The sequence below is a fragment of the Harpia harpyja genome, chromosome 20 (genome assembly GCF_026419915.1).
Source record: "Harpia harpyja isolate bHarHar1 chromosome 20, bHarHar1 primary haplotype, whole genome shotgun sequence".
Classification (NCBI taxonomy): Eukaryota; Metazoa; Chordata; class Aves; order Accipitriformes; family Accipitridae; genus Harpia; species Harpia harpyja.
In genome coordinates, this window is record NC_068959.1 from 5,843,014 (window position 1) to 5,860,497 (window position 17,484).

Genomic DNA, 17,484 nt, shown 5'->3' on the forward strand with positions numbered 1-17,484 from the left:
AATGCTACCACAAAGTACTATACAGCACCATTAAGTAGCCTTAGCCCTTCAGATCTTTATGACTAATAAAAGGAAGCTAGTTAGAAAACATTTGTTTTCAAAACTCGTTCAGCGAGCCCACAGACTCCTCACCTCAAGTCAGATGCTTAGCTAGCCCCATCTGCAAAAGGAGAGAGGAACGGTTTCAAAGAGAAAATTTTCAAAAATGAAAATTACTTTTATTTTTCACTTCGATACTCATAAGACTACAACTGTTCAACAAGGTAAACATAACAGTTATACAAAACATATGTAAATATTTACAGACTTAACTGTACAAAATAATTTAAAGTTTACAAAAGTTTCATGCAACCTCTGTTGACTGACACAGTCTAGGAAATCTCCTTGAAGAAGCATAAGAGATCTTTGAATTTATTTATTTATTTAATGGTTCAAAAAAAGGATGCTGCAAGGCTTCATCAAGAGTGATTCTTTTGGCTGGATCATATTCCAGCATCCTGCGAACAAGGTCAAACAGACTCTGATGATCTCTGTCTTGGCAATGCATGAATTCCTGAAAGAAAAGGAAAGGAAGTATTTTAGAGAGATCTTTCACAACTGCAAATCTAACAAAATAATAAAAATATTGTCTCCTACCTTTAAAGGCTTACAGCGTCTCCTAACATATCGTCCTGCAGAACTATGTTCATCCCAGTCCAATTGGTCGTGGTGAAAATAATGCTTTCTGCATGACAAAGAAAATAATTTTAAGATAGTGTCAGTGCATAAAGTGGGCAGATGCTTTTCTAGGAAGTTCTGAAACACCATAAAAGTGTTCCTGCATATCCCTCTGCATTTGGGAGCTAACATCTCTCTTAGCTAGCATTTATTCAGAGACCTGTTGCTTTCATATCACCACTGTCACAACATTTAGAAAACATGTCCTTCAGTATTCCCATCAACAAAGAAGCCACTGAAAACCTATTTTCCATTACTGACATTTAAAGAGATGGATGCTTTCAGGTGTTCCAAGAGAACAACTTGGTCTCATCTGCTACTAACAAAAAGACAGCTTGCCAATCTATCAATTTTAAAAAACATTTCTTATAAAATCTGCAGAATTTAAGTGGTTAGCAACTATTTAACTACACGAGATATTCCCAAAGGTCTTTAAAAAATGTACTGCAAATACATGAGACTACCAGTGCAAATAAAAGTTCTGACAAATCTATACCTCAGCACCACATTAACACTGCTACGTAAGTAGCATTTTATTTTTTAAATACTACCTGACTCTATTCCAATTGCAGCTTTCTAAGTTTTTTCTTGTTTTTCAAAATGCATTATGAATCAGCTGGACAACGGTAATAAACTAAATACATTACCCAACCCAGATTACTGGAATTCTACTATAACATGAGTTACAGGATTATCTAGATAAGCCGGCAAGAGGACAACTTATTTCAGAAAGAGAATGGATCATGAAATCTCACATGCTCTGTATTTTGGATATACGGGGGCTAGGGCAGAACCCTGTACTGGCTGCTTCTCCTTGCAATGCAAGTGGCAAACTTCTGCTGCATGTAGTTATCTTTGAGGAAGAGAGAAAGATCTCTGAAGCACGTCTGAGGGATATGAAGGGACAGTGGAAGAGGCTGGCAGCTGTATTAGCAAGACAGGACCCTCTTTTTCCTCTCAATATAAATCTTCTGACGACAGCATGTTCTTTACCCTCACAGTTTACAGAAAAATGAGTGTCTAATACTGTTCTGGTGACCATACCAAGCTTAGCTTCAAAAACTTAAGAACATTCATACTCAGTTACTGTTCAAGAGGCTGGCATTTTGGTTGCTGGCAACTCAGACTAAAACCAGAAGAGAGAGGACTATTGTCAACTAATTAATCCACCTAAATCTGTCACAATTTCTTGCAATAGACTAATAGGTAACAAGAAGCCCGGAAGCTTCTCTGTTGATCTTCAGGAGCTCACAGTTAACAACGGAAGCTTTAAAAATTTTTCTTATAATAGCAAAATATTAGGCAACTTCTTCTATAACAAACTTACCTGGATTTCTTGATCATGTGAGCTGGCAGAGGCCCTAGTATCCTTTCCATCATTGCCAAGTGTTCTTTACTATCATGCGTCTGTGTGGAAAAAGCAATGAATGTACTTATCACATTTTTCTACTCTCAGCCACTTGGTAACCAGAGTCATTTGCAAACAAGATGTTTGCTGGAGTACCGTCACAGCATCTTTATACATTATCACAAACAGTTTATGCAATGCAGCTTGTTATATAGCCCTTTCAAAGTTACGACAGCCCCTGAACAACAGAGTTCATAAACCAAGTTTTGTACGAGTATGTTTTCTTTACTCTTAATTCCAGCAGCATCTTCAGACTCTAGGCAGGCTTCATCATCCAAAAAGCCAGAACAGATCATCTAAAGTAGTCTGAAGGATATATCCAAGACATCACATTTTCCTACATGCATGCTGTCTTTGCAATCTCATCTATATAATCCTTAAAAAGCCTGTGAGGTTATGCCTTTTACAGTAACAGTTAAGTACATGTCATTAAAAGACCAAAATCAGTAGTCTGTAACAAAAATGTACAATTTAACTTTATGTACATACCTGAAACACTGTAAATCCTAGGTAATACTCAATTAGAATACAACCAATACTCCAAACATCGCAAGGCTGTGACCATCCCAGTGCTGCAAAACAGGCAAAGTTTATGTTTTACCTTTTAGTATATTCTTAAAATCTGTAATCCACAAAGCATATGTCCATTTTCCATGCATTTACTGATGCCCATTTTCCCCCTCCAACACCCCTCCCCAAACCTTGGTGGGAGAAAGTGGGAGAGGAACATGTTTGGACTTCCGTTTTTAGACTTTTTCTTTTACTGTTTACTCTCAAGAATTCTAACACCACCATCTTGACAGATGACTGAATTATTAGAACAATGAGCAACTACTCCAGTTTACGAAGTCAAGCCATCTGAGTGCACTGTAATTAACTGTCAGGTGGTTTATAAGTCTTTACTGACCTAAAATAACCTCAGGAGCTCTGTAATGTCTTGTAGACACTAATGTGCTGTGATGCTCATCATCAAAAGTTGCACTTCCAAAATCAACGACTTTGATGTCTGTGTTTTTTAAAGTGCGTTCATCTCGCTTCTGCAGGAAAATAAAAGTGCTATATGTCAGTATTTTTTAAAAGCATGCTTAGGCAAAAGGTATTCATCACATTATCTTTATTTATCTTCAAAATACCAGTTAACATAAACAGCTAAAAACTAAACCTATGTAACAAACACTCCTTCCAAATACATCAATTCCTCTTCAGCTCAAGCTCTAAGAAAGAGGAGCTGGTAACAAAACAATTTCATCTGAATACTCAGAACAGCTGAGTAAAGACCTTTCCCACAGTAACAGAGCTCCTTTCCTCTGCTGTTAACCTTCAAGTTAACTTCAGTTAATTGTTTTCTCTGTCTCGCTTTTTTTCTGTCCATTGGTGCATACACTCATTTATATAATTGTAGCTCTAAAATAAAAAAATAAAATCAAGCCTTATGCATAAACCAGAGGCACTGAAGTCGGTTTCTAAGAAGTTTTTATACTTTGAAAAAAAGAGCAGCAACTTGAAAAGAAACTTGTATTTCTGCAAGTGCTAGAAGTGGTTTGTGCAGACAAGTTCTTACCCTAATGCTGTATCTTAGTGTTTTCTTAGATTTAAAAGGAAGACACTGGTCAAGAACAGTCCTATTCAGGGCCCATGCCAATTATAACACTGCCTAATGATCAACATCACATGTTGATGACAAACAGAAAATTCATCTTAGCTATTAAGCAAAGGACTGCAAAACTGACAGGCACTTCAGACTCCAGGGTAATCAGACAGAAAGAAAGATCTGACATTCCTCTCAAAACACAGGGATGCTTTAAAGAAAGGGATTCAAATGGCTTAAGAAATATGAAGGAAAAAAATTGGCTAAATTCAAAGCCATTAACACAATGCTCCCTATGAATGCCAGAACTTCATTAAACAGCAAAGAACTTCACCAGTGATCAAATGAAAATAGTTTTGTTTGAATCGGAGCAAAGTTACTCACTTGGCAGAAAGTTAGTACATTTCTAAGAGCACAAAAAAAAAAAAGTTCTAGGGAACATAACTCTATCACTTGACCTTTCTACGCATACTTTTTTTTTTTGTTTGTTTAAGAAAAGTTCAAATGAAGACAGAATTAGCCCAATTCAAGTTGGGAGAAAAAAAGAACAAACTTACCATTTTGGCATTGTACTTCACTATGTAATCAGACTCCACAAACAAGATATTTTCAGGCTTTAAATCAGTATGAGTTAGTTTATTATGGTGTAAAACTACAAGGAAAAAAAAAGAACAGTATTCCATAATTAATTCATTAATTTCCTAAAGGAAAAAAAAAAACAACAAACAAATACCCAAAAAACCCAAACCCCTGAACATATTTAATAACAGTATTGAGATTTACTTACAGTTTATAGACTGGCAAATTTGATAAGCCATATTTCTAATGTCATTAATATGAAATGGCAGAAAGCTGTTTTCCTTAATAAAGTCGTAAGTACTAAGTCCCAGCAGCTCAAAAACAATGCAAACATGGCCATGATGATCAAACCATTCCAGCATCTGGACACAGCGGCTTAAAAAAGAAATTAAAAAAAAGAAAAAAACCCCCTCAATTTATTGAATAATTATCTTCCACAAATCCTTAGTTATGTTGACTATTTTAATTTTATACTTACAAAGTGCTGCTTGGATCCATGGTGTTTAAGTGTTCCAACACCTGTATTTCTGAACGGGCTGCTTCCCGGTATCTACCAACATTTTTCACAATTTTAACTGCTACATGCATTCCTCTCCTTTAAAAGAAAGTAAAGCATCACAAACTCAATCAATTATTGTTAAATACCTACAAGCCCAAAGCAGCTCGATTTTAATAGAAGAAACACAGGAAGATTAAAGGTCATTGAGAATGAGTTGGATAAGGGGATTTGGACTTGAGCACATTGCACTTAACCAGAACTGGTTTTATCAAGAAATGTAATACCCATCTTTCCTTTGTCAAATACTCATAGTATATGCTACATTAACTACTTCTCGATCTTATTATCTCATCTATGGTAGAATAAACATCAGGAATCCACCTGCAAGACGACTGAAAAAAATGCAAAATTCTCATCTGAGGAAAATACTGCAAAAATTTGACATTTTTTCCTGCAACTTGGACAATTTGTTCTGGCTCTTTTCCAGTGCTCCTATGGAATCAGGGGAATTGAATAACTTCTGAAGTTTGGATTCCCAGTACTTCGTGCTAGTGAAAACCGACCTGCACTCAGGGTAACATTCAAACTCTAAAGCTATTACTTAAATGGAACACAAATACACATAGTTCATTCTATCCCATTCACTCAGACAATTTTTAATTGTCTCTGTAGAGCTATTTAGATTTTAATGACTTAAGAATACTGTCTGCCCTCACAACACGATCTCAAGCTCCCGAACAGATTTGTGAAACGACAGAACAAACAAACCAAAGTCAGAGGAAAAAATACTAGAACCACGTCACAGAACTGCAGATATAAAACATACGGCTAAAATAACATGAGTTTTACTAACTGTTTAAAACTCCTAGCACATACAGAAGTGGTGGAAATACAATAATTTTCTTCTCCACCAAACACGCCATCACACGTAAGTAATCATTCCACCAAAAAGGACTGGATACTGGAGTACTGTGCATTCAAAAAAATTCAAAGGATAATTCTGATTAGGGAGACTGAGGAAAGAAATACACAGCTTGACCAATTCCAAGCAATTGCTTTCAAGCAATTGCTTCCACTAAGAAGCAAAACTGCTTTCTCAGCACCTCACTGCATCACCTTCTACAAGTCAGTCTCCCAAATCAATTCTGTACTCTTTACATACCCTCACATTCTCTAGTTATGGCAACAGCACTTGTAGAACCAACAGAAAAACATAATGAAGGAAAACATAGTTCTCCCTCTTTAAAAAAGCAGATGACATCTACCTAGTAATGCTAAGTAGTGTCTTTTGTCACAAGATCCGACCAACACTTACATATCATGATCTATGCACTCCACTACTTTTCCAAAAGCTCCTTCTCCTAAAGTTGCAACAATTTCATCTAGAAAGAACAAACACAAGTTAGAATTATAAAACTACTTAAACAAGAGTGAACATTATTAACGTAGATTTAAAAATGTGCCATTACAAAAGCATAATTACTTTAAATCTCAGCATCTGAATGCATTATTTTATTGGACAGGTGTCATGAAACAGTTAGCCAAAAAACTATCTCTTGTTCTAATCTCAAGATTCAAGTTCATTTACTAATTGGAACTTTTTGAACACAGTATTTATATTCTACAGAAAAGAAGATATGCAAAAAAACAAAAAGCACAAAAAAAACAGAACAAAAAGAGCAATGAAGATTTCTTTAGCCCCCCTCCTCTGACATACTATTCTAAACAGATTTTTTGCTGAAAAGTTTTTAAAAAGTGTTGAAAAATGTTCTATACATCTTGCTCTTAGAACGTCTCCACTTTCACAGATCAGGTGACCCTCCTCATCATCCTCTACACTCCTGGATCTTTTCCTTCGGTGACTCTTCTGGAAACGGCACCAAGATCGTCCAGCCAATCAATATATCACAGTGAATTCAGGGCAGAATACGCAATTCATTCAGCGGGGAGATATTCAGGCATTCAGTTACACACCAGGCCACGAACAGTTGGCAGGAGCAATTTCAAATTCAGTCCCCAGAAATTCACAGGGCACAGTTTATGTTACAGAAGAAAAACATGGCAAGGAACAGATTTTCAGATAAATACTTAAAGTGATAAAGCAACAGAAAAAACAACACAATTTTGTCTCTCAAACAGTGGCTTAACTGAAGACAGATTAAGAATGCAACATCACTATTTCTAATACTTTGCTAACAAATAGTGAAAAACAGTATTTATTTACAAATCTAAGCTTACAGTCAGGTGAAACGTTTCTATTTTTAAAACATACACTTTATATAATCTAAACATAACAAAATATCAAGTAATTTTACTTCCCTCACATTTAGAGAGAAGAAAAATTATTCTGAAGCCCTTAATTTGCACTGTATAATCTAATACAGCTTGCTGTTTTCTATTGCAGAAATGTGACATAAAACACCTGGAGCTGAAGATGTATCAGTGAGCATCATGCCAATACTGAGAAATTCAGAGAGCATGCCCTCAAAGGCGGCAAGCAGCAAACTTATCCCATCTTCAGTAAGATATTAGCTGCCATTAGCCAGGCACCTGGCTTGTCAAAAGTTTTCTGGAATCAGGTGTAGAACTGTAGAGCTTGTTCGTATCAATTTACCAGACATGCACATTTCATAGTTCCAATTAAGCTTACATTAAAAAGGCATGTCACTTGAATTACTTTTAGTAATAGGATGTATGGTAACTCAGTCTACCTGAAAAAACATAGTTCACTATGCTGTAAAACTAGAAAGTGACAACTGTACTTTGAAATAGGATACTTAACCTGTTTTCAACTTTGAGATAACATTTTTCAGATTAATCCCAGTGATCTTAACTACTGGCCACCTACGTTCCCATTGTACAACTAGTACTGATCCCACCCCCCACCCAACACTCTGATCCAAAAGTCTCAAGTAAGAACATATTCATACGCTCACAAATGGACTCAACTACAAACCCTTTTTTAATAATATAGTATTTCTTAAAGTACTGTGACCAGGAACTGAAGTTCTAGCACTCACTTAAGAAGTCTATTACCACTAATTCATTAATAATAAAGTTAAAAATTACTCATACCGAATGCGATTGGTGACTGGAGCAATGATGTCTCTTATGCTTCCTTTTATGACTACTTTTCCTGCTCCGACCAGAGGATTTGCTATAGTGATGATGGTGACTCTTTTCATAGTCTCTGTGATAATGCCTGTGGTCATATACTTCACAGAAGTCATTTCTGTATTCCTCAACATATCTCCGGTCATGATGGTCTCTTTCATTTATGGTTCTATCGTCCAAATAATGACTGAAAATATATTTTAAGTGAATGTTCTCCACTTCAAAAACTTGAGGTTCCAACAAGATAAGTGACTTGAGCTGAGTTACAGAGTTACATAGTATCTGTCTTTACACCAAGAATGTTTTCTAATTGACTCCCTCCCCAAAAATAATGGAGCTTTTGATGTTACTTTATTAGGAATCTAACAACATTGTCAGTCTCAAATACATAGCAGCCATCCACATGAACAATATATAATCTGTCCACAGTTTGCACAGTAAATAAGAAACTCAGACTCAAAAAGGAGAAACACTTCCTAAAATGTACTGAGCAACTCAAGTACAATCTCCGAAGTCACAGGATAAAACACTCTTGACACAGCAATAATCCCCTTCTGTGCTTTCAAAGCTCAAAGTGCTAAAAAAGAAAAATGAAGCCTGGAGACTGAGAGAAGTAGCATTGTTCTTAGTGCTCTGCATTAAACATTAAAACCCTCAGAGAGTATCTGGATCAAGGATCTTCTGCGCAGAAAAAAAAACCTTTAAGAAAACTGCTGAGGCAAAGAGCCTCCATATCACTGTACACCTACCCCTTCCAGCATTTTATAAGCATGAGTATGAGCTCTTAAAAGAATTCCATGGGCTCTTCCTCCCAAGGAAAAAGCAGAAAAACACATCTTTCCAGTGAAACCAATGTGGGGAAAAAAAAGAAAATCACCTCCAAAGTAGTAAGAGAAACTCATACTTACCATTGCATTAAATGATTAAACAAACCCTCTCTTCCTTTTGTTCATATTAAGCATATGAAAAGGCATACTTTTAACTTGAAATTTAATATTGAATGCATTCAATACCAATACTTAACTGACAACAGTGAAACAAAATAGTACATTTACTTGTTTTTATTAAAGAATTTCTATTTAATAGTTCAGGTACTGTGTTAACAAAACCAACTACCTCTTAAGCTTAAGTGAGCCAAACTTTAAGGAATTGCCAGCTTTAGGCACTCAAAACCTCTTATCCCTAAGATGTATTTATTTTAGACATGATAAGAAACATTAGTGCTACTCAATTCAGAGTCTTATACCTTTCTGAAAAGTGATTTGGTTTATAGTGCTTGCTTTCTTGTCCACTGCTGTGGGACCTTTTCCTGCGTTTACGGCTGCTGCTGTGCTTTCTTTGATCCCAGCTCTTTCGGTCGTCCCATTCAGGACAATGAGATTGTTTTGAATGCCGCATCTGCCACTAAAAAGAAAACCAAATAAATCAACAAAAACACATAAAAGACAAAAGCATTACACTGGTATTTGTGGATGCAAGTCAACTACTGTAGTTTGATCAAATACGACAGAATTAGAAAGAACCATTTCCTCAAATAATTATTTTTCCTCAGCTTCCCCCACATACTGTTTTGGTTTGGCAAGTAGACACAGCTTTCTCATCCTAACACTGTTATAAAACACAAATCAAGATTAAATAGGCCAACTCATCTTCACTTAATAGCTCCAAACATGTCATGAAAGCCTGTTTTAAATAAACTCTCAAGTGACTAAATAGAGTCATTTCCTTAAAGAGTCTTCTGGGGGAGACCTTAATCTTCAAACATCCTCTCCAACAAAACCTGGATTTAGTTCTTCATACTATACTGTACATAAGTTACTACATGAAAGTACGTACAATGAGTCTAAAAACTCTCACAAATCTATTTACAGATCACTGTTAAACAAGACACTTTTTAAAGTTTTAGCAACAGTCACAGTGAACTCTGATATATTCAAAACTCTGTAGTACTATGAGCCAAGCCACAATTTTTGAACCCTATTAGCATGCAAGTATGCAGGTGTTTTACAATTCAGCTGATTCGCCAAAGACAAAACCCACCAGCTTCCGTTGCTGGATGTTATATGCAGGAATTCTGTGTTCAAACAGGTACATGCACAACTGAAAAAAAAGGAAAGTAAAGCACAGCTGTAGAATTAAGAGTGTAACAAAAATCAACCATTATTTGTTTACTCTTCTTTGGCAGGAGTTTTTGAAAATAAGAATAAGCTTACGTATCTATTTCAGTATATTCTGAAGAATGAACTAACACAGGACAAGAAAAAGTTTCCATAGTAAGCGGTGACAGCAAGAAAAGTCGTTTGGAAACAAAGATAGTACTAAAAAAAGGCGTGATTGTGTCACTTTGCACAGAATGACATTGGTTGCCTCCATACCAACTGAAGGCACTAACAAGGTAACTTTTAGAACACGTAAATGGCAAGCCTGTTCTGAAAAAGAGGTTTTCTGATACTTGCATAACATTTGTGACAGGCTGGTTAAAAAAACCCCAAACACAATAGACACCTGCACCAACGTTTCTTACGGATATGTATTTTTAAAATACAAATACAATACAAACAGAGCAACAAACTGTGCTAAAATAAGTGACTAGTACACCCTTTGAGTCAGTCATGATCTAGGTCTTGAAAAAAAATGTATTCACTTGATACATTAATAAGAAATAAAAATACTAATGTATCAAATGACAAACAAAAAGGCCTGAAGGATCAAGACAAAATTAAAACCAAGTAGTGTTTCATTTACATGCCTCAATTTCTTCTCTTCTTACCCAGCACCAAAGCCATTTTCCTCTATTTTCAACCTACATAAATTATGAAACACACTCAGGTTTTAGTTATTCTGCTTTTGAGGTAAAGAGTTCCCCCCACACACTGTTATAGGTGAATTAAGGATTTTACTTATGATTGCCCCCCTTTCCCCCCCCCCCCACATTTGGCAGAAGGCAGGCTACACTAAAGCTCTATAGTGGACAAATAGCTAAATAAAATCCCCATTAAAGTGTTCTGCAGACAGAGGCCTGGGGGTGGAAGGATGGACATTTGACAGAGAAAACTAGAGAAAAGGTTTAGTTGAAGACTAACTGCTGCTTAACCACACTCAAATGCACACAGAATTACTGGAATTAAGATGGAAGCTGCAAATTTTGTCCCCAGAGGAGCCAAGTAAATGCAAATGAGGAGGAAATTGTTAGATTCGCTCTGTGCGAGGCCCGAAGTAGCCACAATCCATGTTACAGTAGGAGCCACCTTAAGATTTTTTGACTATTATGCACTCCCTCTAAATTTATGCACTGAAGCACTTATGTAACACTGACAGCTGACAGGAACATATGCATTCCTATAGCATGTGGTCCTAATCCATATCACAGGCCGTTTTCACTCCCACATTTTGCCATAAGGTTTCTCAAACAGGAGCCACGGACGTTTTGTAAAAGATCCATACATAAAATGCCTCAGGAAGGCCACAAATGTCCTGCCGTAAGCTGCCTACACAGCAATTTCTAAATGTCTGTCCTCGAAAACTTGGCAGGCTCTAACGGATCGGAGGAGGTCAAAGGCTTACTCCTTTCAGATGACCAAAGTCCGCCGGGCCAGGCCGATCTGCACGTCTGGGGTACAGACACGCAGGAGCAGGTCCTACAGAAGACACCCACCACCCCAACCCACGGCCACGAATTCCACTTCCACGCCGCTCTTCCCTCGGGAAGCCTCTGGAGCCGGGGGGGGAGGGGGGGCGGTAGGAAGGGCTCGTCTCCGTTGCCATCCGTGCAGGCTGGGCTGAATAACCGAGCTGCGCGGCCCCCACCCCGAAAATACCCCCCGGCACACGAGGCCCCAGCTCTGCCCCCCACCCTCCCGGCCCAACCCCCCCCGCACCTCCGCGGAGGCTCCCTCCGCCACAAGAAACCCTGACCGGCGGGGTCCTGTACCGAGGATCCCTCCTCCCACCTTAACACCTCCTCAATCAACCCCTCACGAAGGGCTCTACGCTAATCCTGCTCCCCGGGCCGCGGAGACAACGCGAGCAGGTCCCTGTCCGCCCCCCCCCCACCGGCCTCCCGCAACCCTCTCCGCCCCCTCCGCTTCAGCCCCCTGGAAACGTAAGGGAAAAAGGAAAGAAGAAAAGAGCCCGAGGAAGATAGCCGCCTGCACCACTTACAGCTGGAAAAAAAAAAGGCGAGCAAGCCCCGTGTCCGCCCTGCGCACACAAACAAAATGGCGGCCACGACCGAGCGCGGAGAAACTGCTTCCTCCTCTCCTCCCTCTCTCTCCCCTCTCTCGCGGCTTTCTGCGCGGCGTGACATCAGACGCACAGCACAGCGGGCTGGCGTAGACTAAAGGCCGCCCCCTAGCGGAGGTGGGGGGAGGAGAAGGAGGACAGAGCCGAGCCGCTGACAGGCACGGAGGGGATGGCAGAGGCCCCGCCCCCTGAGGGAGAGGCTCCGCCCCCGGAGAAGAGGCCCCGCCCCCGAGGCGCGGCGGTGGCGGCTGTCATGGCGGCGGCTGTGAGGGGAGCGGGGTGCTGCCCGCCCGGCCCAGCCCACACGCCTCGGCCTGGCCCTTCCCCGCGCCCCTGTGGGGGGAAGCTTGCGAGGAGCTTGAGGCCGTGTGGGCTAGGGACCCAAATTCATGCAGGGGTTCAAGCAGCGAGCCCGGGTTCAAAGGCTGCCACCGAGCTGCAGGGCCGCCCGCCCCTGGTGCCAGCGTTGGCCCTGAGCGTTCCCTCGTCAAACGGGTTGAGCGGTCCAGAAATCACACCGCCAATTAACTCCTAATGAACTCACCAGACGTTGTGTTCGAGCAGTTTGGTGTCCAGGTTGATTGCGCTGTCAGGCCTGGCTTTATGCTCGCAATGTTTTAAGAGCAGCTCACAGGTAGGTGCTAGGGAAGTCGTTCCTGCGTGATGCTAGCAGGCAGTACAGTAAAATCCTAATAAAATTGATTATCCGCCCAGGAGAGCAGCTCGCAACTGCCCCTTCCTCTGTGAGTAACTGCTCTGACCGCTGGAACGAGGGTACGTGCTTTGCTGAGTGTGCGGGAATCGATGTTCCCTAGTCCTGGGATGGACCCGGGAGAGGCGGCAGCGGTGTTCCCTGAGGAAGCCAGGGTGCTGGGCCTGGCCGACCCTGCGTTACACTGCTGGTGCAACCCCTGATTCATACCCGTAGAAATTACTATGGTGAATCGAGCTTAGTCACGTGCGTCCGGCAGAGACAAATGCTTGCTCCGAGAAAAGCAAAACCCTGGTGTCACAGGTCTGAATTAATGCAGTACTGTACAGTGGAAAAATACTATTAGCAGCTCCTCTAGCAGTCATTCAGACAGAGAATTTAGTGTACCCACAGAGATTGCTTTAAAGTGAAGAAAAGCAAACCCAAAACAAGGCAAAAGTGGAACTGAAACACAAGCCTCAAATTTACTAACTCACAATGTTTTATCTGGGGAAAATTACAAATCTCTGAAGGCTAGTGGATAAATTGAAAATTTCCCAAACTCAGTGACTCCCAGAATAATTTTAGCCAAGTTCTGCCTCTAATACAGCAAGATTTTGCAACTGAAGCAAAAAGCAGAGTATCTAAGGTCTAGTGTACTTTTTATTGAGCAAGTGCTGGTGTCTTTTTAATGTCAGTCCCTCAAAGTGTTAGCAAATGGCACTAAAATGAAGACATACATTTGGTTTCATGGTTTTAAAGTGTTCATTAGAATTTATTTGCCAGTGAGCTTAAGATAAGCATCTAAACATGGTTTGCACTAGAGTGAAAATCCTGTTTCTCTTCTTGTTATTTTTTTTAGGAAGAGAAACTAAGATACAGAGCATTGACAGCTGTTTGTTGCCACGTGGTTTTTAAAAAAACCCTTTTACCTCATAATCCTTGTCGTATACCAAATCTGTCAATGCCAAATATGGCTTTGGTGCCAGTGGTTTACTATTTCTCATTCAGCATGTAAAGGATTGGTTATTATTTATAAAACTAGCAATAACATCTGCAAAGTGTTAAGAGTTTTCCCAACATCCACTGATACATCCCCTGCCTGAGGAATTCTCTCAGACGGCAAGCAGCAGAAAAAAGATAGAGGAATAACATTATATATACACAGAGAGCATGCACACATGAACATGCAGAAAATATCCATTGACCTGACACTAGCCAACTGTATCAGATAATTACAGTTTCTCACTGATTTCTTATTCCAAGAGGAATGTCTAGGAAGGGTAGCTGGATTTTTATGGAAAGTTTCTTGCTGAAAGGCTGATGACAAACCAGTGGCTGGTATCCCTGGTAGGGCAGAGAATATGCGATGTGACAGGATCACGTTATCTGCCTTCCTGGCCTCACTGCCTCTTTTAGGGTTTTACTAAGTCTTACCTTTGCTATTTTTGTCTTCCTGTATAAATAGATGACAGGCCCTCCAACAGGGTATAGCAACTCAGGGACAGTTTGGGGAAGTCCCATTTAATGGGAAAAAATAAGCTAATGCTGAGGACACTATCAGAACTGTCTACCTTGACACAGGAAAATTTTGGTTCTAGGGTATTTTGATTCTCTCCTGTCGGGAAGAAGGATCTTCAGCCTGGAATAGAAGGGGTGGAAATAACTATTGTTCATTATGAAAATGCAATGAATGGGAGCTAGTAAAAATTCCTCGGTTTCAGTCAGAGGTTTTCAGCTGACTTGAAAGAGGAATAAATCTCTCAGAAGTTAAGAATAATTAGCTTTTTGTTTTGAACCTTTTTGAAGAAGAAAAAGGGTATATAAAAGTTGTACCACCTTCACATCAAATATACATTAAACTAAAGAAATTTCACTCTGAAGCAAAAGCTTTACAACAGATTTTATTGAAAGTAGCCCCTATAGACAGGTTGCAAAGCGGTTTCAGCTATTGCTCTTCATGCTGAACAAAGTGCTTTCAAAAATGCCTCTATAGACATTCAAAAGAAAAGCAGTATTGAAAGCAGTTAATTTTCCTTCCTGTTCAGGAGATGGCAGTGGAGACCCAGCAGTAGAGAGATGTCAGCTGGAATTTACGTGGTATCTCAGAGAAGGATAAAGTCAGGAGAAATTCATTGGCCATGACCAGGTTTTGTAGTGCAAACAAAGCAACAGCCCCTCTAGAAATGGCCATTTTTAAGATAGGAATAATCTAACGGTGAAGAATCAAATTAAAGAAATTTAGTCTTTACAAAACTGCAAAGGAAAGTCATTTGAGTGTAGTTATAGCTACTTCTGCTGTCAACCCTTATGGTATTTACTGTTGTTTATATGAGATATTTCCTTGTTTAATTAGACTTTACAACACCAAATGTATGCACAACTTGAGGAGAGAGTAACACACAATGCAACCATGTTTTAGATTGCTTTGTACAGCAGAATACGTTACGATTCAGTGCGATTATCCTGGTGGGACACATTTGTGCGTGTATGAAAAGCTACATTCAAAACATTTGCTTCAAAATGCAATTTTGTATGGTCCCTCTTTCAAATGCTTTATAACAGTAGGTGATCCATCATCACAGCAGCTATTCAGGAGACGTAAATCTCATTTAGTTTTCTCATTGTTCGGATACACAATTTAAAGGAGGGGTTGTCTGCCTTGTCCAAAGCCTCAGAAAGATTCAGCGGCAGAGCCAGAAATTCCTGGCTTTCAGTACTTCCAGGGCTGTGCTTGCTTTCTCTTAATGAAAGATGTATTGGTTTTGTTTTTCCTCCCTCTGGTTAGCATCAGAGGGTGGTTGAATAGTAGTTGTGCTTTGCCTTTAGTTGTTTATGGATTTCTGCAGTTTCATGGTTTGGTTTTTATACTGATGGAGAGAATTTCATAGATTCCCTATTGGGTGGTACTAGCTGTAGCTTTGCTTGGGAGCTCAGGGACAGAGTAATGACAATACTGTTTATAAGGGACTGAACTGAATGGGGATGGAAAAACCACCAGGAGCACTTCTAAGATATATCAGGGAAAATATATTATTCATTTCACAAATCACTATAACTACTGATCAAGGGTGCCAGTGTCCTAGATTGTTGTGGCATATGTAAATTCAAAGAGATAATAGGAGCTTGAATGGGTGGATCAGCAGAAAGGCAAAGCGAGAACCCACTGACAGTAGTATTTCCACTCTATAAGAGTTTATTTCTGAAAAGGATAATTTTAAAATAGATTTTTTTTTCCAGATGATGCATTAGAACAGAAAAATGCAAATATTCAGCCAGGTCAAACAGAACAAGATATGGTTATGGCTAAGGGACACATTTTCCTTGTTAATGAGTTATTAGAATTTTTCTTAGAAGAGCAGTGACCCAGAAACTTTGCGTGGGCATGGGCACTTGTGCTCATTCACAAACGCATTGGTGAAAAGTTGTGGCCAAATAATATGATGGTTCTCTCTGAGCTGTGACCAGTGGCAGACTGGAATTGCCTACACTGCCCTCAGCATGTTCGTACATTGTATTAAGATATTAAGGGCAATCGAAACACCATGCTATAAACGGCTGGCAGATTGCCACGCAGGCAGGATGTTTTCTCTCCAGTGTTTAGACTGGTTTTTACTTCGGTAATATACAGCATGATTGTCCAGCTGGGATCACCTTGGGCTGAGCTGACCTGATCCATTCCCTTTTATTGCAAGGCTCACAGGGACGGCTGAAACTTGGACTTTTGTCACTCTCTGTGGCACAACTGAGGATTGAGCCTTCTGAGGATTGAAATGTTTTAGCCTAATAAAGACTTGGGGGCTTGACACTGGGAAGCCTGAATAAGCTACAGTTTACAGGAAATTCAGCCAGATGACTTAACATTCCCTTCTGGCAAGAGCTCCGACACCGTAAGAACACTGTGCTGCACATCACACTTCTGCAAGCTTTGGAGTCTGTGACACTACTTACATCGAGCAGAAGTCCTCACTTGGTAACAGCAGGCAGACCCAGGCTGTGCTGAATAGAAGTAACACAGCTGCAGAAGCAATGTGGTGCAGATGCCTAAGGTTACATCAAGGAAACTCCACCACTTACGCCTACACCTGAGTTTCACCTGTGAGCCTCTTTCTTCTTTATTTAAAAGAATTTTAAGCTACTTGAAGCAAGGATGTCTCTTACTGTACATTATTACTGAAATGGGTCCCTCACCTCAGTAGAAGCTCTCAGTTTACTGCAATACAAATAATAAAAGAACACATTTAAACATCAGTTGTACCACAGAATTTTATAGGAACAGACTAAAAATACTCAGGCCCAGTCTCAGCTTTTTCCTCTCATTATGAAGAAGTTTCGAGTCTATGATTCCTGATTGGGAAAATACTTTATTATGGGAACTAAGAGAATTTGCCTCTTTTCCTTGCAGTGTACATGCAGTGCAATGTTCTGAATGTGCGAGGATGAAGAGAGAGGCAGTAAAGTGGAAACAAGAGGGAGAGCAGAAACCACAGGTACTTTTGTGCCCACATGCATATTCATGAATTGCTGTGCAGACAGGGACATCGTTGTATTTTTCGAGTTTCAAAGCAACCCGAGTTTCTTCACAGCCTAGTCTGTAGATTTGTAGCTGCTGAAATCTCTACAACAAATAAAACTGAAGAACAAAA

At 39.7% G+C, this 17,484-nt stretch overlaps 1 protein-coding gene across 4 annotated transcripts; it reads right to left on the reverse strand.

Moving 5' to 3' along the window:
- Positions 1–196: 196 nt before the first annotated feature.
- Positions 197–12,228, reverse strand: CLK4 (CDC like kinase 4). 4 transcript variants are annotated; one of them, XM_052816505.1, is made up of 14 exons: positions 12,067–12,175; positions 9,946–10,005; positions 9,152–9,309; positions 7,867–8,092; positions 6,568–6,658; positions 6,107–6,173; positions 4,771–4,887; positions 4,501–4,667; positions 4,271–4,365; positions 3,033–3,162; positions 2,615–2,697; positions 2,045–2,124; positions 637–724; positions 197–553 (listed from the first exon to the last, which is right to left on the reverse strand). In XM_052816505.1, exons 2-14 carry the CDS (start codon positions 9,997–9,999, stop codon positions 416–418), a joined length of 1,494 nt encoding a protein of 497 aa, XP_052672465.1. In that variant the 5' UTR covers positions 10,000–10,005; positions 12,067–12,175; the 3' UTR covers positions 197–415. The 4 variants fall into 4 exon arrangements, with proteins under 4 accessions (XP_052672465.1, XP_052672467.1, XP_052672468.1 ...); XM_052816507.1 differs by lacking the exons at positions 6,568–6,658; positions 9,946–10,005 and having other exon boundaries at positions 12,067–12,164; XM_052816508.1 differs by lacking the exons at positions 6,568–6,658; positions 7,867–8,092; positions 9,946–10,005 and having other exon boundaries at positions 12,067–12,228.
- Between the last annotated feature and the right edge of the window lie 5,256 nt (positions 12,229–17,484).